This window comes from Acanthopagrus latus, chromosome 1 (genome assembly GCF_904848185.1).
Source record: "Acanthopagrus latus isolate v.2019 chromosome 1, fAcaLat1.1, whole genome shotgun sequence".
NCBI classification, from domain to species: domain Eukaryota; kingdom Metazoa; phylum Chordata; class Actinopteri; order Spariformes; family Sparidae; genus Acanthopagrus; species Acanthopagrus latus.
Window position 1 is genome coordinate 30,132,716 of NC_051039.1, and position 18,041 is coordinate 30,150,756.

Here is an 18,041-nt window from a genome sequence, read left to right on the forward strand (position 1 = left end):
TAGTTGAATACTTTTAGTTTTTTTTTTGCTGTAGGTCAATCAAAACAATCAAATGGGCAACTGTGAATAAATGTTTTCACTATTAAAGCATTTTTGACATTTTATGGACTAAATGACTGATAAAGCAGCAATTTTTTGAGTTTATAGTTACAGCCATGCATTAGAGGGAACAACTAGTTCCTGTTTGGGTTTCGATTCAGACCACTGAATCGCCACTAACAACCATATCATAATTGTTCAGTGATTCAAATAGGCATTATGTCATGTTTATTGACATGATGCAATCTGGTCTTAGTAGGCATGATCAAGAATGGGAAGAATTATCTACCTACAACAGGAGGCAGTCTGTGCAACAGAATATGGGCTAATATAAGGCAGGAAAGCACCAACTAGTTTTAAATACAGGATCACCTGATGCTACTCTGACTGATGTCATCATGGAAACCCCCCACATTGCATCCTTACCATGGGCACAAGTCATCTATCAGTGCATCAACACTAAACCAACAGATTTGTCATGATGTTGCCTAGCAGCATGTCCAGCCCTTGGGTTACCGCCAACATAATGAGTGATGACTCTGTAATGAGCTCCCCCAGGTAGAATAGCAGCTACAGGTACAGTTACTATCACTGCCTCAGTCATAGACTCCCTGTCATTGAGACACATGCAGCCTATTGTGTTTCACACATTTGGCCTGTATGTGTGAAGCATCTGTCACATCTATAAATGCACATACAATGAACTTTGGAGATCAGTAAGAACAGAAAATGTAATACCCTGTGAACCACACTGTAAAAGGCACTATACATAATCTGTGAGCGTCTGCTAGTGCAGAAAGCACATAAAACCATCTCACCTGAGCTGTATTTTAAAGCATTTAAATCGAAATGATAATATGTGTCGCTATTAATGCGTGATTCATTTCACAGTTGGTATTTCATCAGGCTGAAATGCCATTTTGTCATGAGTCAGTGGGATTAGATACATCTTCCAGACACAACTATGTAAACATCATTAAGATGTCGTTTGTCATTGCCCTCCAGGCTTGTTGCTGGTGTTGTAAACGACACTGTCAAGAGATCCATGGAGAACAACATTAAATAAAGAACTTGAGCAGCAACAGTAACATTTTACACTGATAAGCTTTGTAAAAAAGGATGCGTGTGGTTTGATATGTCTCTAGGTGATGATTTTAGTTTTTCCAAGAGAAATAAGTGTGACTTGACATTCTTATAATGCATAAGTTTACCTAACAGATCATTTTAGGCGATGGATCTACATTTCAGCAATACATTGGCGAAAATGTACACAAATGGCTATACAACTGTAGCTGGACAATAAAGTTATGTTGCGGCATTGCTCCCATGCTTTGAATTGAATACAGACACTACGTTACTTATGGAGTATTTTTAGACGGACATCTCGGGGCACATACCAGAGTATATGAACTTGCTGGGAACCACAAACTGGATGAGACCCACACTGAGCATGACTTCTGCCTCACAACAATTGCTAATCATTTTTTCCATTTCCACCTGAAGCTAATGTCCATAGTCATAAATAAATGCCATACTAAAATGACAAAATGATACAAGAATACCTCCCAATGACATATATCAGCATTCCCAAAACAACATGACAGTTGCAGTGCACCAGGGACAGGTGTACTGGACCTGGTTGCAAGGCCACAGTTAAGTTAGATTGGTAAGGTTTAGGCAAACATTGTGGATTAGGTTCAAATAACTACATTAATTATGCAGCTTCTGTAACCAATGTACCAACACGATGTTAGTAATATAAGTCACCTTGTGTATGTGATTTAAATTAACTGCATTAATACGTTGAAACAACTAATCACAGTGGATTTGAACAGTGATCTCCTGGATGAAAATTCTGTGTTCATTTTGCCTGATCATCCATCCCCAACCTTCTCCTCCATCTAACAAGTAACCTAAATAACCTATGAGCATTATTCTGATGAGGACAGGCTGGTTTCTATGCCACTACTATGTTGGTCCTACTAATGATTATTTGTCCACACTGATAGATTCAAAAAACATTTACTTGCAATGACCAACCAGGATGTGAGGTCCAACATTTATTATTTTTCAACTTTTTTCACTTTCCTGCTGCTGCCTTAAAACACCACCCTCGCTTTAATGGAAAGGGTGCTGACTCTGTGTGAATACGGCTTGAGAAACTATCACAGCTCCACATAGGCTGTGTTTGTGTGTGTGTGTGTGCTACAATATGGACTCATTCTGTTCACTTGGTGGTACTATTGAGTGAACCCTTGAACAGCTATATAGGAGAGTAGGCTGATTTCCAGGAAATATGAGTAAGACTATGAATATGTGGTCAGGCACAATGAAATACTAGGAAGATCCACTTCTGTTGAGGTTTCCTGTAGACTCAAACAACTTGTAAGACAATGGAAACCGGCACCAACTGAAGCTGGTTTTCAACACGTTTTTTTGCCGAAAGTGGTTAAAAGAGCTCACACTACATCTCAAACATGTTTCAGTAAAATACAACTCGTAGTTTATAATTGTGTTCCATAACATAAAAGTGCACTTCTGAATAATATACTAATGGTTTCATGTGTTCATCACTTTTACTGGTCAAGGGAGAGCTCATATGCTGTTGGATAGTTGCATCTATAACAGTACGTTGAATGTCATTTTCATAATCTCAGACAGCTACGTTATCAAATAAATGTAGTGGAGATAAAAGGACGATATTTGTCTCAATGTTGTACCAGGGTAGAAGTATAAAGTACAGGAAAATGAAAATACAGGTTATTCAGGTACCTCAAAATTGTACAGTACCCTACTCGAGTAAACGTACTATATATTTTACCACTGGGATTAACAGAGACCCGAAATGTAGTTTTGTCATGTCGTAAGACTCTAACAACAATATTCTGCAAGAAATAATCATTATCAATATCATTATTTTGCTAGTCAGCAGGTTATATAATGCAAGTTGGCTCTAAGAAACTTGACATCAGCATACGTTGTAATCGTAACATGTAAAAATACCAACTCATAATGGCGAGCTGACTCTTTCAGACAGGCTATAGACAGGCTAACATTATCGCTTATGTTACAACAAAGTTCATTATTTGAGTTTTCAGTGGTTGTAACTGTGAAATTTGGCATGGCTCTCATGCATATCATAGGATCGTGGTGTTTGAGGTTTATAAGAAACTACAAATGCTGCTTACCCTCATGCAGTCCTGCCAGCCAACCAAAGCTTCGCCCCCGTCTCTGCCATGTCAGTAGCAAAGAGCCTTCAGTGTTGATTGGCTATTACTCGTGTGACATGTAACCAATCAGATAAGTGTTGTTGGAGGGACATCAAATGAGACCACAGAGGTGAATACAGACAGAGGTAGAGGCTGCAGCAGTGGCAGAGCAGTGCACTTTAAGACTATTGACAATTGGAAAAATAGAATGCAGATACAGATAATCTGCAAAATGCCCGATATTGAAGCTGATGATCGCCCGGGTCAATAATCAGTCAACACTTACTTTCTCAGTGTTAAGCTTCTCCACCTTCCTGCTGCTCCTCGGACAGGTCCTCCTTCAGATCTGCTCTTTACAACATTAGGCACAATAGTGTATACCAATATGCCTGCTTAGGACAATAGTGAGAGAAGGTTTAGATTACAATAGAAAAATTTTTTTTTTCTACTTTACCTGTATATGAATAAGTGTACCATCCATATGTTGTTCAGTGTTCTTTTTAACTTCACCACACCCGGTTAATATCATGGTGTATTAAAATGTATTTTGCCACACATTTCAAAAATACCAAGAATGAATTATTTGCAGTTATTTGTACTTAATGTCATATAATACAACTGTTACCTTGTGAGAACATTTAACTCAGAGAACAGTTATTTCCTGGAAGTCATCTGCCTACCATATACTGAGCAAACATTTGACTAGTTTTCTTCCACCTATAGAATTCTGTTTGGAAGGTAGATCATTTAACTTATGGTGAGCAACCACTATGTAAGTCTAGATAAAAAGCACACACTGATAAACACACAAGAACACACACACACACAGCTCACCTCTCATTCGCTGTCACCCTCGAAATTGAACTGCTGAGAGATTAGCTTATTGCTCCACAGAGATGTTCATTGGTGTATGACAGGTATTAGACAGGTATAAGCGTGTGTATTGTGATGAGAGGTTGTAGCTGTCTTGTGTGTGTGTTTTGTTATTAGGGGGATAAAGACCTCTACACTCTGGGGCAGAGGAATACAAGCTTTTCACCTTCCGTCTGTTCATAATAAGACAACCTTGACCTTTGGCAAAATAGCTCCTGTGAGGCTGTTAAAGCTGCTTTTTCCTCGAGAACACATGCATAAAGCTATGTGCACAAACAAGCTTAGAAGAGACAGCTGTCAGAATGATGTTAACAAGAGTCATTTTCAAGCCTTTTACATCAGGGGTTTGCATCTCGGATTTGTGTGGACATGAGCGTACTCGAGGATTAGTTTTGCTGAGGTAATTGGAGGACTGAGACCAGCCGTTTGGCTAGAGGCTGCTTTGGTCTGCATGATACTTTAAAAATGCAACATGGGATTTAAGGGTAAACACTGAATCTTTACTGACAGTAAAACTGCTGTGTGGAAAAAAAAAAATCCAGTCTTAAAAAGACTATTTTGCTCAGATGTCTACAAAATTAATACAAAAATTCACTCGTATTTTGCTGTCACATATAAGGCCATGTTCACACACACATCATTACTGTGGTGGCAACTCAGCTGACAGTGACAGCAGAAGTATAGGTAGTTGTATTGATGATGTTGGGCAGTGGCCCCCAGTTACTGATGCTAATATTTTATATGGAGGGCAATCCTAACATTATTCTAAGATTCTACATATTAGACAGCGGTCGTCACAATAGTCAGAGTAGACATTAAGAAAAAATCCTACCATCTGCCAGATTTCAAGTAAAGAAGTACTTTTTAATAGACTGAAATTACTATACTAGCTAGCATGATCAAGCAAGAACTGAACTTAATTTCAGACAAGTTCAGAGAGAATAAGTGATCTCAGACAGGGGAAATCTTCTTGAAGTAGAGATTGATGTGTTTCATTTTGCGCTTTTTCCTTAAGTCACAGTTTGCCACTGTCGTTGGAGGAGGTGAGAACAGGTTCTTCCCGATTTCCTAGACATTGTTGTCAAAAGTAGCATCACATGGATATCGTAGGAGGAAGCCATACAATAACTGCAACTTATCTAGTTCTGGTACTTCCCTGGATTCATGTATAGTCTTCAGATTGATGGGGTGGTGCTAGTAATTTGCTATAAGTTACCAATGTCAAGACAAGATGTGAACCAGGAGGTCTGGTTTGAGTTAATACTCCTCTAAGTTAGGCCCTCAAAGGGTAACATTACATTACATTTCTTTAGCTCCTGCTTTTATCCAAAGTGACTCATAATAAGTGGATTCAACCATGTGGATATAACCCAAGTATTTCAAGAATCATGCGACCAACTTCGTCAAATATACTGAACTGCTTCAAGAGCTATGTTCAGAAATATCTTTGTTATTTTGTCCTCCACCTCAACATTTTGAGTGTATTTATGTTTTTGGCTACTTAGTTAAGTAATTCTAATATCCTCTCTTGTCTTAGCTCTGTTTTACTCTCCCCCAACTCCCCAAGGAATTAGCTCTTTAGCTGCTATACACTCCACTATTTTCAACAGCAAGTGGCCAACTTTGTTTTGGCATCTGGTGCTGGTCCAGTAGTGTAAGGTTGGATTGCTGGACCTTTTTTTTTTCTCAGAACACCTTCTTGCTGCTGGAAATAAGGGCTGAGAGTAGTTCAAGTGAAACATTATGTATGTTTTTACTGTAAGTGTAATGGAATCAAGCCTGCAAACCACACTGCTCCTGTGAATGTTAACTAACAGGAAAGGTTGAAATGTCTCAAAGTCTGTACAGACACTTAAATTCCATTTGATACAATGTAGCTGCTGACTAGTTGACCATTTGTAATGGAGGATGAGAATATCCTTCCATTTAACTGCAAATACAAATACCTGCTAATCTTTCGATTCCCTGAGGATGTGTTGTCAATCAGTGTATTTGGTAAAATAAAGGATTTCAAAAGATCTATCAGAATTACATGAGTGAGGTAAGATATTTGTTTTGCTCTGTAAACTGATACTCTCATTTGATTGAATGGATTCTCAGAAAAGCGCACACGAGCTGAATTTCAAAAAGCTGGGATCAGAGACTATAAATATCATTTTGCTGCGTCTGAGCAAACAAAAGGCATCTGTTGTATCCCAGCTGATAGCCACAAAGTGAAAGAGTGCACTGATCAAGACCTTTAGATACGAGGGGTTGCTAAGGGACATTAATTCACACATAGCCAGTCTTTCTGTACAGCAGCTGCGTCTCTTCAGAGCCTGGTAATGCATTCAGCTCAATCTGCCCGGGACCATGTGCACCACATTCAACAACTGCTCTCCTGTGGCTCTGCCCAAGACAAAAGGCTTCAACGAGGCTATTAGGTTGGGGCCAGATTGAACGGTAGACGTGCTTACAGGGTGAAAAACTGGAAGTGTTATTACTAGATAAACAAAGATGAGAGCGAGAAGAGGGAAACAAAGAAAGAGAGAGAACACAAAGCGAGCTGTATTTTTGGATAGTCTTATCAGGACTCCACAGGACAACTGCTGCTGCCGCTTGTGTTAGCTTTCATCTGTTTGTCAAACAGTCCTCTCTGAATATGACAGTGGGTATAGAGTGAGTCCAAAGCACCATAAACTGAATATTACCTATAATTCTTCTTTGACATTTTCAATTATTGACATTTTTTTATGTTGATTGGTCTACAATTTATTTTTCCCATAGACAGATGGCTAAATACTTGGTACTGAAATGTTTCCAGCATCACTGAGTAGAACCAGAGAGCTGCTGGGTTTTGGATGAAGCATGGGTGCACATGAGTGCAGTGTTTCCCCTATTTGCTATATTCCCCTGTGCTGAGATGTGACCGCCTCTGCTGAATGTTTGTTTCTTATTATTTTTTACGAGGGGAGAGGCAAAGTGGATCGGGCAACATTTTATCTTTTACAGTCAACCTATGGATACTTCATATAGCTATAGGTCAATTAACACAACTGCAAGTAAAGCACATGAGCAAAGTATGAAAATAACTTTTTTTCTTGCCACTGATACTTTGTATCAAGACAAATTCGCACATGCACGAGTAAAGCATTAAACACATAAACAAGGAACTTTACGTTTATGAATCTGGTAGATGTCAACACAGAAGCAACCAATAGAGAATATGTTTTCTGAATTTTAATCTTTTGAGGGAAGACATGAGTAAACACTAATCTGTTAAATAAACAACATTGTTTGATCCATGTTGATACAGAGACAGTAGGTATTCCACATGAACCTTGTTTTCTTCATCCTGGAGGCCAGCCTAGCGTGCAAAAGGGGCACTGTGAGGCGAAACAGCTGTCAATCAGACAGTTGATGTATTCCTCAGAGAGATTTCATGATATATTAACATTTAGACAGGATTCATAAATCTTGTCATAATCATTAAGAACGTTAAATTCAAGTAAAATAGCAGTGTTTGCTCATAAAACATGACGGTGAGGATAGCTGAGAATGACTAAGTGTAGAAATGAATGACAGTTACCTAGTCACTAGCTAGCTGCCAGTGGATGTAAGTCGTCACCTAGAGGGTGATAGGTCACATAAACTTTGAAATGAATAAAACTAACCTCCTGCTCCTAACTGAGACATTTCTGTCTCACAATCATGCTTACATGTCTCTGTGATTTGTCTGTTTCTGCCTCAGACTCCCTTGGCGGTCCTTTCCCATCCACATCACACCGATGTCACCACAAACCCAAGAGGTGCCTGCCTATCCAGTGTGGCACTCTTGGTGGGCCCCATCCCATCAGCCCGCTTCTCTTCCATCCAAACGCCAAGGGATCCCAAATCGTCATGGACCTTGCCCAGAAAACCGTGAAAAGGCAGGCCAGTTTCTGCAACGCCATCACCTTCTGCAACAGACCCATAGCCCTGTATGAGCAAGTCCGCCTCAAGGTATTTTACGTCAGAGTGGAGCACTTGAGCTCTTAAAAGTCTAGGAGGTTTTAAATTATTGCACTGCTTATACAGTATATGAGGTTAACACTTGATGACAAAATGTGGGGTTCCTCAATGAAGACTCGACTACACTGTCTTGCATTGGGATGAAAATCATGTTCAGTCAAATAATGTAGCAGTTGAGAGTTTGGGGTGATCCAGTATCATGTCATGTATCAGTTTGCACTATTACTCAGTTATATATTATATAAAACACCAAGAAAACCATATTTCACTCTCTTATCCCCAGATTACTAAAAAGCAGTGCTGCTGGAGTGGGGCTCTACGTCTGGGCTTCACCTCCAAAGACCCCGCCAGGATAAACCCAGACAACCTGCCCAAGTATGCCTGCCCCGACCTGGTGTCCCAGAGTGGCTTCTGGGCGAAGGCCCTGCCTGAAGAGTTTGCCAACGAGGGCAACATTATCGCATTTTGGGTCGATAAGAAGGGCAGAGTCTTCTACCGCATTAACGAGTCCAGTCCCATGCTGTTCTTCAGTGGGGTCCGCACAGCTGAGCCCCTCTGGGCCCTCATTGATGTTTACGGTCTGACCCGCGGAGTGCAGCTGCTAGGTAAGATGGTTGAAGAAGCATAAGATGCACAACTGAATCACCAACCATGCAAAACAGACAATTGCTCTGGAGACCAGAACCCTGGGGCAGCCCCAATGTAACTGATGTGAATTCCAGAAGCACTCACAACATATCTTCGTCTCTGCACACATTTTCAAATTTTCCCCATCTTTTGTACATTTGGGGTGTTATTCTACTTTCAACTCCCATTAAGATATGTTAAATTTCTCAAAAATATAACTTATTCAGCTTTCTATGAATTAGTTACAATGGAGGTCAGATACAGAAGTTCTTCAAATCCATGTTTCGTTGATCTGATTTCCTTTTATTGTCAGAATCTTCATTTGAAATTTGTCTTACGTCCCAAGACAGACACTGTTTCACATGAATAACATCATACATTATTTAACCCAACAACAGAAAAAATACTACAACATGTCTTATCGCACATTATGAATATGTTGAAGTTGCTTACACATAAACTCCCTTTAAACTTTAAAATGTTCACAACACTTGGGACTTTCTGTCTCTCTGTCTCTCTCTCTCTCTCTCTCTCTCACACACACACACACACACACACACACATACACACACACACACATACACACACACACACGCACTCATGCATGCACACTTTCAGACATTTTCAGCTTTCCCAGCATTGCTCATCTGTTCATTCATGCTTACTTATTTATAATGAATTATATTCTTTACCACTTTTCACTCAATTCATTGTCTCTCAGCTGCTTCTGCATTAAACCAGCAATACAGTTTAACAGTTTATCTCTACTATCTTTTAACAGTTTAAACTATTCTTTCCATCCCTCACCCCTTTTCTATTTTTTCAACTATTAAAACTCTTTTGAACTTTTAGTCATTAAATTCATACTTTGAACTCTGAACCAGGACTCAAACAGCAGTAAGCATCACTGAGCAACCTTTGTTTACAGCTGGGGTAACACAATGGTTATAGATTGGCTTATACAAATTAAAGTCAGCTATCCAGTTTAGCGTTACCTTTTCAACAAACCTTAAAACTGCGTGCATCTTCCTGACATTACTGATATTATTCAACTTTTAAGGACAGCAATGCAGCTAAGTGTCATCTGCATCTAGCATTCATACCTTCTCTAGGTAACTGAATAATGTAAACTGAAATTGAAAGGGGTTAAAGGAAAAGTATGGCGTGGTATATCAGAGAATTGAAAAGCTGATATGCAGGACTAGATGACCAGGTGCAGTCAGGACTCAAACTATTCTATTCTGCGTGGCGGCTGGTTACGCACACAGACATGAGAGTGGTACGGATCTTTCAATCCAAATCTTTGCAAGAAAGGGAATAAGCAGATTTCCCAAAATGTCAGATCATTTCTTGAAGGCAGTCACTCCATTTGTAGTGAATCCTGAAGGATAATTTCAGTGTATTTCAATTTTGACGAGTTTCCAATGAATGTGGCTCACACACTAGAAATCAATTCTTGTCTAATTTTGAGGGGTGGCATGAGTGTTGCCAACTTCAACACAAGCAACCTTTAAAAGCATATGAAGACGCATCATGTGCAGGCAATCAGCTTGATATGAAACTGGTGTCCTTGTATATTCTTCTGTTTACAATGAGAAACTGACAATGATTATTTTAAGTCTTGTCTTCATTTATAACAGTTTCACATATTTTGACACAATACAATGACAGTTTGACCAGAGAACTGACAACAGTGATCTTTTTTTTCTATTACCTCTCATTTTGTCACCATTTTTTCTTTTATATATTTTTCAAAAGCTATGAGATGTTCAGGTATTTTTGGAATTCCTCAGATTTTGGTGCTTTTACTTTCTACACTTCTACAGTTGGCAAAGCCATTTTGCTTGTGTCTTCCTGTTTACTGTAAACAGGTCCTTTCTCGGGGTTGCCATTCCTGTATTTGTGTACAGTAAAGCCTTCCATGAAGTAATGGAATAACAATGAACAAAGGCTATCTATATCTGACCCATGTTTGGCCCACATGTTTACACAAAAGCACCAGGCTAATAAAAGCCACGCTGCTGTGCATCGTCAAGGTATGTTGGTTGGCTTGACAAACATGCCACAAAGGCATAACACAGGATAGTATGGCCGAGGCTTTGATGTTATAGAACGCATGCACATTTCTTTTCCCTAGAGAGTCAGTGCTGTCATCCCTTCTGCTGGTGTAAAAATAGAACAGGGGTCACATGTCCCATAGATAGCACATTTGATTGTAATTGTGCACTGTGTTAATTGACAGTGGTATCTCCAGACTGGTGGGGTGGATGTGTAGTGTCTTGAGTATGAGAGGAGCCATATTTTTTGTTTCCTCTGTCTGTGTTCCTTGTGATGACCATAAGCACTTAGGGTCCAAAACTCAACACAGTCTGCTTTTGCAGATGGAAAAAAAAACCAATATGTTCATATATGGAACATGCAGAAAATGGTTCAGTGTCACATTACAGAGGCCCACTAGCTGAGCTTAGCACCCTAAGGTTTGCCCTGATTGGAGTCCCTATAGTGCATTTTTCCAATGGATGTCCAACCCCTTTGAAACACTGCTCTAATCACCAGTTCATTCCAAACCTGGGCTTCTCCTTAGCTCTATTTAAGTAATCTCTACTGTCTTTTAACAGTGCAGTACTGTGCTGTAAAAGAGCAGTACTCTTGTTCCTCAGGCAGATAATTGACTGACATCTGCCCCCACAAATGAGCCTGTTCAGAGGGGTGGAACGTTACAGAAAATTGAGATAGAAATACATCATCCAGACCAGACACGCCCTTTGTGACGATGAATGGCCAACTGTGTCAGCTTTGTGCTCACGTGTCTGGGCACAACCTTTGCCTATCCGCAGATAAGCCTTTGGGCTTTCACATCTGAGGCCTTTACAGGGCTTTCACTCCTAATTTTATCTGGCTTTTGAGGAGCTGTTGGTTTATTTCACTGTCCAATTCTCAATTAAACCTGCACCTTGGAAGGTGACAGAAGATATAGCAAGAGAAGTGGTAAAAATCTAGCATTGTCTTTCTTCCTTTTTATTATTTTAGTCTTCCAATACCTAGATAGCCATCTTAGAACAAGTGTTCGTGCTGAGAAAGGTTTTGTCCCAACGTATTATCTTTAAGCCCCTTTTTACTTTAATTTAGAGCCTATATCACATTCTCACTTAAAATATCCAATTCTCCCCAGCCTACACCTCTATTCTTTGCCGCTGTGATGACCACATTTCCCTTCTAGGATCAATAACATTTATTTTGTCTCCATTTCAGAGCTTTTCAGCCAAGAGTGAGATTATTTATTTTGCCCCCGTTGAAATACTATAATATAATAATTGCAACATAAAGATTGAATTAAAAATCTATGGTGGATTAAGTTTCTCATTCAAAGACATTTTGTTCAGCTTGTGTATGTAGCCCTCTCGTGATGTAAACACACATGAGGCCTCTGATGGTGTCCCTAGTGTCTGTATTCAGCAGGAAGAGTGCTGCACACAAAACACTGGCACACATAAACATGCACACACCTTTTAAAACAGTTTTCACTGCCAATTCAAATCAGCCATTCTACCTATCTTCACATGCCTCTCCTTCCAGCTGTTGCGTTATGTTGCTCATTTCATGTCATCCATTTTATTTAATGGCTCCTCTGTATTCACTGTACTCACTGTCAGGATACATTTCGGGGGTTTTCCGTGAAAATCATCTTGCTTTATCATGACTAATGGTTTGACAAACAGAAGGCGGGCCTTGTCACAGGAACCCATAGGTAGTTATTCTGCCAGTCAGTAGTCCTTTACTAAAGACTAACCTCATAGGGATGCAGGATTTTGATTTTATTTCAACTGATACCTACCGATTCACATGGCTAATACTGATGAAATACCCAATAGTTTCATATTATTGTGTTTCAAAAAAGCCTTGTAACCTGTAACCATTGAAGTTAATATGGTGATCAATTAACATTTGTGTATTTGCACATCCAACAGATGAACAACATTAGCATTCATTAGGATTTTTGTGTCCATCTGATGGACATAAATCCAGCATTCACTCTCCTTTTAGTTCTGATTTGGTCCTAGCCAATCCAGAGAAAAAAAATGCTCCTCTTCAGCCACTAAATGCTGTTCTCTGTTCATCAGAAAAAACTATGCTATGCGTTTGTTGTTAAGGGGTGACCTCTAGCGGTGGTTACTATTATTACAGCTGCGAAGGAGGAAGTCAGGAGATGAAGTTTAAAGAGTTAAAAGCCTGCATAGGGAGGAGGTCGGTGATAGACATCAGGTTAAACTTGATTCAGGAGGCAATTATTTGTGTCCAGTGTGAAATCAGAAGTCAGCAATGAGTTCTTTTAACTTACCAATGTAGTGAAGTTACGTCACATACAAAACATAACATAAGTTACTCAGTTGTGTTACAGTAAGAGCGTAGAATGTATTTATTTTAACCCAAACTAAGATGCTTTCCTAAACAAACACAGGACTCTGCTGTTTGAGTCTAATGTGGTAAGTTGCCATAACTTATTAATGTAAGTTACGTAAGTCAGGTCACGTAGATAACGTGACGTAAATTACTTATATAACATTGGTATGTTTGTAGCTGAAGTTACTGCAGTAACGTTATTTTAACCCAAACCACAATGCTTTTCTAAATCTAACCAAGTAGTATTAGTGCCTGAACCTAATCAAGTAGTTTTGTTGTCTGAACCTTACCAAACTGCTAATGTAAGAAGAAGGTCACTGGTAGGCTGTGATGGTCATGTTGTTTTGGGAATGGTGATATATGTCATTTTGGGAGATGCTAACAATTGACCTAATAAGTCGCTAAGGTATTATGTAGTGTTTAACAAAAAGTAAATTTGTGAGTTAAAAAAAAAATAAAGCAATCAAGTGAAAGACACCAAAATGCTCAAGAGTCAGGTAGCAGCTTTCTGTGGGTTTGCCAGGATGACCCAAGGTGATGTTTGGAACATCTTTGATGTAGAAAGTTTGAAACAGAAGTCATAATATGGCATGTGATAATTTACCCCACGGGAATCACGAGGGGTATACTTGACAGAAATAATGGGGGCAGGGCTGATTTAGTGGTTTCACACCTCCATGAGCATGATAAAGCAATTTAAGACTTGCCCCTTCCCACCTTCCGACATGCTAATGAAGCACAGGCAGAAAAATGTATCAACATTCACAGTGACTCCATTAGAAAATGCATCAAGTCTTTTTCAACACATCCATAATATTATATTTTCATGCCTCTGCTTCTACAGAAAAAATGTCACATGCTGCTTGGTGCCTGAGGTAGCAAGTGATTGACTGCATCTGGCCTTAACCTGGGCAAATACAATATTGCAGAGGTTTGGCAAGATAATCGTTGGGGCAGGCTGAAGCTGTCCCCATAGGCTTGAAATCCAACAGGCCCAAAAAGGTTGTTTAATATATACCCATGTCCTGGTTCCTAAGGTTAGCTGTCACTCTCATATGTACACACACACACACACACACACACACACACACAGCAGAACTTTACTCGACATCGGAAAGGAGGCTGAGTAACTGAGCAATTCCAGCTGTTGTGAAGCCAGCAGGACTCAGATTGTATGAGTCAGTCACTGTGGAGCTTTAATCAAAAGGGGCCCTCTGTGGGACTTCCCTGAAGGACAAGAGAATAAAGTCTGATTGCAAAGCCTTGAGGCTGCTAACACCTCTCAACCAGGCTGACTCAGAGTAGGAGTTGGCCAATCTAGCTGTCACCACAAAGAAGCAGAGCAGTTAATTTAGTTCATACAAAACACAGTGTCCTGGAAGAAAGGCTGTCGCAGTATTTCACCAGAAAAACTACATTTATAGTCATTGGTGGAAACACTAAAGAGGTTCTGACTTCCGCTGTGTTTTGAGAGATTGTCCTCAGTGGATGGATTGAATTACATGGAAAGCGTTCCCATTACAACATCAGGAAGGAGCATTGTCACTCAAGATGAATGGCAGAGCAGCAGTAGTAATGAGAGGAAGACTTGAAATGGCCATTTCTTGTCTTTTCCATCAAAAATGTGACGCAGCATAATCAAACACTCGAAATGTTGTGTTTGTGTGCTGTGCTGTGCTCTGTGTATATGAAACCACAATCTTCTTCTCTGTTTTATGCAACCACTTTGTTTTGCAGGACGAATCACCGTTGATTGTAGCAATGTGCTTTTGTGTAAAGATGACAGATGTGGGCTAGGTGAAAGGAAAACTAATCCTGGAAACTCTTCAGTGAGAATAAAACAATGTGTGAAGGTTTGATGGATGAAGGCGCGGCCAGACTGATTCTTTGTTTACATCTTTTACAAAACGTGTCAGAGGAGCTAGCTTTTTTCTGACAGCGTGTAGTGAGCCAGGCTCAAACTGTTTGAACCTTTCAAACCATGTCAGTGTCAGAAACGCCATCCCTCGTGTGTTGTCATGTAGCTTTCGAGCTGGATTGGTGGGAGCGGCTTCTACACCTACATGTGTGTAGAGGATTCTCTTCACTGAATTTACAGGTATAGGACATTATGACTAAGTACGATTCAGGCTTTGTCCGGCAGCGTTGCATGTGTTGAATTCTGATGCCAACAAATGTCTCTGAAGTGAAATGGCCCAAAGGGGCCATATGGACGATATTGCCAGAATTTTAGTTGAAAACATTCAATAAATGACCATTATCAACAGAATGTGAAGAATCAACTGTGTTGAACTTGTGTCAAAGACATCTATGTACTCTGTTGTAGAGATTTCTACTAAAGCCAGAATGTTTGCCCAAGCTCATCGTGTCTCATAATACCACTCTGTACTACAAGAAATGATTTTAGGGACATATATGCCAGCTGCCTAAATGTTTTCTTTTAGCTTTTAGTGTAATGAATAAGGCAAATAACCTCACAAATTTTACGAAAGGAAATACTGTTACATCTATTACCTTACCAAACAGAAGAGTACAACTCTACACATTCTTATTCAAGTTTCACGTATGTACTGAACTAAAACAAGCTTAATTGTCATCTTAACTCATCATAAAAGACACTTAATTCAAACAAGACTCACAGGAAATAGAACTAGACAAAAGACAAGTCAAGTCTTGGTTTGTCTCTGCACAGTCACCTCTGGTGTTTTGGAAATCAATCATTTCAGTTCACAGAATCAGATGTAAAAATATACTATATCTACATTATGTTTTTGCCCATTGCTGATAGCTAATGGTAGCTAGCTACAGTCATGCATAGCCAGCAAAGAGCAGCTGTCGTCTGTGTTCTCTGGCCAAGATGTTTACATTGTTGTCCTCAACAGAATGATTTTTCTCCTTCAGATGTGAATTGAGAGCAGATTTATTGATCTGAGGAACTAACCCTCCTGTGTTGTGCTCATTCTTGGCCAGAGCAGACAGATGGTTTGTAAGAGGAGTCAAATAATGGCCTAAGACGTTACTTATCACCAACCTTCAGTGCAGTACTTCCCTCCCCAGACAGCTTAACAACCATTCACACCTGGGCTCACCGAGCACCTAACATCCCACATGATAGCTGGTCGGGCCAGTGACACACAATTGGCTCTAAGGACTCCGAAACTCAGAGCTCACATCTGGCTTTAATGACTCTGTAAGGACACTCCCACACGGAGTTTAAAAGCCTGCAACTCCTCTCCAGAACTGAAGAAGCCTCTTGGATGAGAGTTGAATCGTATTCAATAAAATTAAAAAAGTCCAGTTGTATCCTATTGCACAGCACCTATATAATTAATGAAATACAGCAAGTTTTTAAACATAAAATAAGTCAGAACTTCTGATTTGTGCACTTGTGGTCAATGACTGTGGCTGCCTTTGTACTGCACTCTGGCTCCACTCCTGGGTCTCCTAATATGAAGTCATCTGTAATGAAAGAGGTCTATTAGGACCGTTTGTTGTGTTGTCCAGCTCGGAAGGAGAGAAGGACCAGGGTTCCCATACTTCTGGGAGAAACTGATTACTTTCAGTGAAATGATGGTTTGATTATTGTGCTCAATTGACTGGCACTGTTGTTTGGATTGGCAGGATTTCCCCACCCAGCTAATGGCAGCCTTTACAAATCCTGATGCTTCACACACACTCTCCAACAAAAACACAGCAAGCAGGAAAGCTGCTGTAAATCTGACTTTTTCTTACTTAATTAGCAAATTAATAGCAAATCATTTTGTGAAGATGTCTAGAGATCTATTTAGTTTTAATTTAGCAGTGTTGTGTTTCTTGGCTTCATTGTGCTGCAAAGAATTGATTATGGTTGTTGGTCAAATAGTTCAAAAGCCCAAGAAGAATGAACTGGATTTGTGTAACTTGGCATTCAGTTTCAGTTTTAAGTTACTGTCTTGGCTGAACAATCCAAAACACTATGTTAATTTTCATAGACAAAGAACATAATTCAATTTGAACTCTTATCAGTCATTACAAATTCACCAGATAACTTTTAATAGGGGTAAACTAGAGATAACTCATCAAGATGTGTGTGGGGTTCCCTTTTTTCCTCAATTCTGTGTGCCTTATTCAAAAGGAGTTCAAGTGTTCAAAGCATGATTTTTAGTGAAGATCATTAACTCTAGAATACATCAAGCATCGCCAGGGGAGTCATCAGCACAGTAACTGCTCCCTGCTTATGCACATGAGGTTCATGAGGTTTATGAATGTTTCTTTATGACACAGTTCAAGCAAGTGAATGACCACCGAGGTGACTTACCAGAAATAAGATTAAAGAATAAAACAGCTGTGTCAGCCATTTGCTGTCATTATGCTCCCATTAAAAGGATCATTCCAGTTGATTCCAACTTGAGTCATCAACGAAAAAAGTATAATGGCTATTAGCTGGGTTCAAGCTTTCCCCATTCTAGAAGCTCAATCAGCAGCTATTAGCAAGATTTAGTGAAATTTGTGAAAATCTGTCCACCAGGATAAAATGTGGGATCTGTGGGGCTTTGTTAGACCTAGTGCCAATCTCAGCCAGAAGACATGTTTCACTTTTTGTGTTGATTAAGTGCATTTAGACTTTTAGGCATACATACGCTGGGGTATGAGTATTAACCAAAGATGGTGAAATTATGTCAAGCAGATTTGAATATACATGATCTTGGTAATTTTGGCACCCCTTATATGTTGTGTTGGACTGTCTTTTGTAGACCTATTCCCAGCCTTGGCTTGACAATATCTACCAAGCTTCATGATGATTGGACTGACAGGTCATGATAATGGCCAATTTATTTTAAGCCACAGAAGGATACATTTATTGATAGCAGCCATTTTTTTGACCCATCTTTCTCACACAGTTCTATTGTCGATACTAACTAA

At 39.6% G+C, this 18,041-nt stretch overlaps 1 protein-coding gene across 2 annotated transcripts in view; it reads left to right on the forward strand.

The window, feature by feature from the left end:
- Window positions 1–18,041, forward strand: part of neurl1aa (neuralized E3 ubiquitin protein ligase 1Aa) — a 78,750-nt gene that overhangs the window by 35,724 nt on the left and 24,985 nt on the right. For both annotated transcript variants that reach the window (XM_037114595.1, XM_037114603.1), the window contains exons 2-3: window positions 7,852–8,102; window positions 8,395–8,716. In XM_037114595.1, the coding sequence (XP_036970490.1) occupies window positions 7,852–8,102; window positions 8,395–8,716 (573 nt within the window). The remainder of the gene's footprint in view (window positions 1–7,851; window positions 8,103–8,394; window positions 8,717–18,041) is intronic.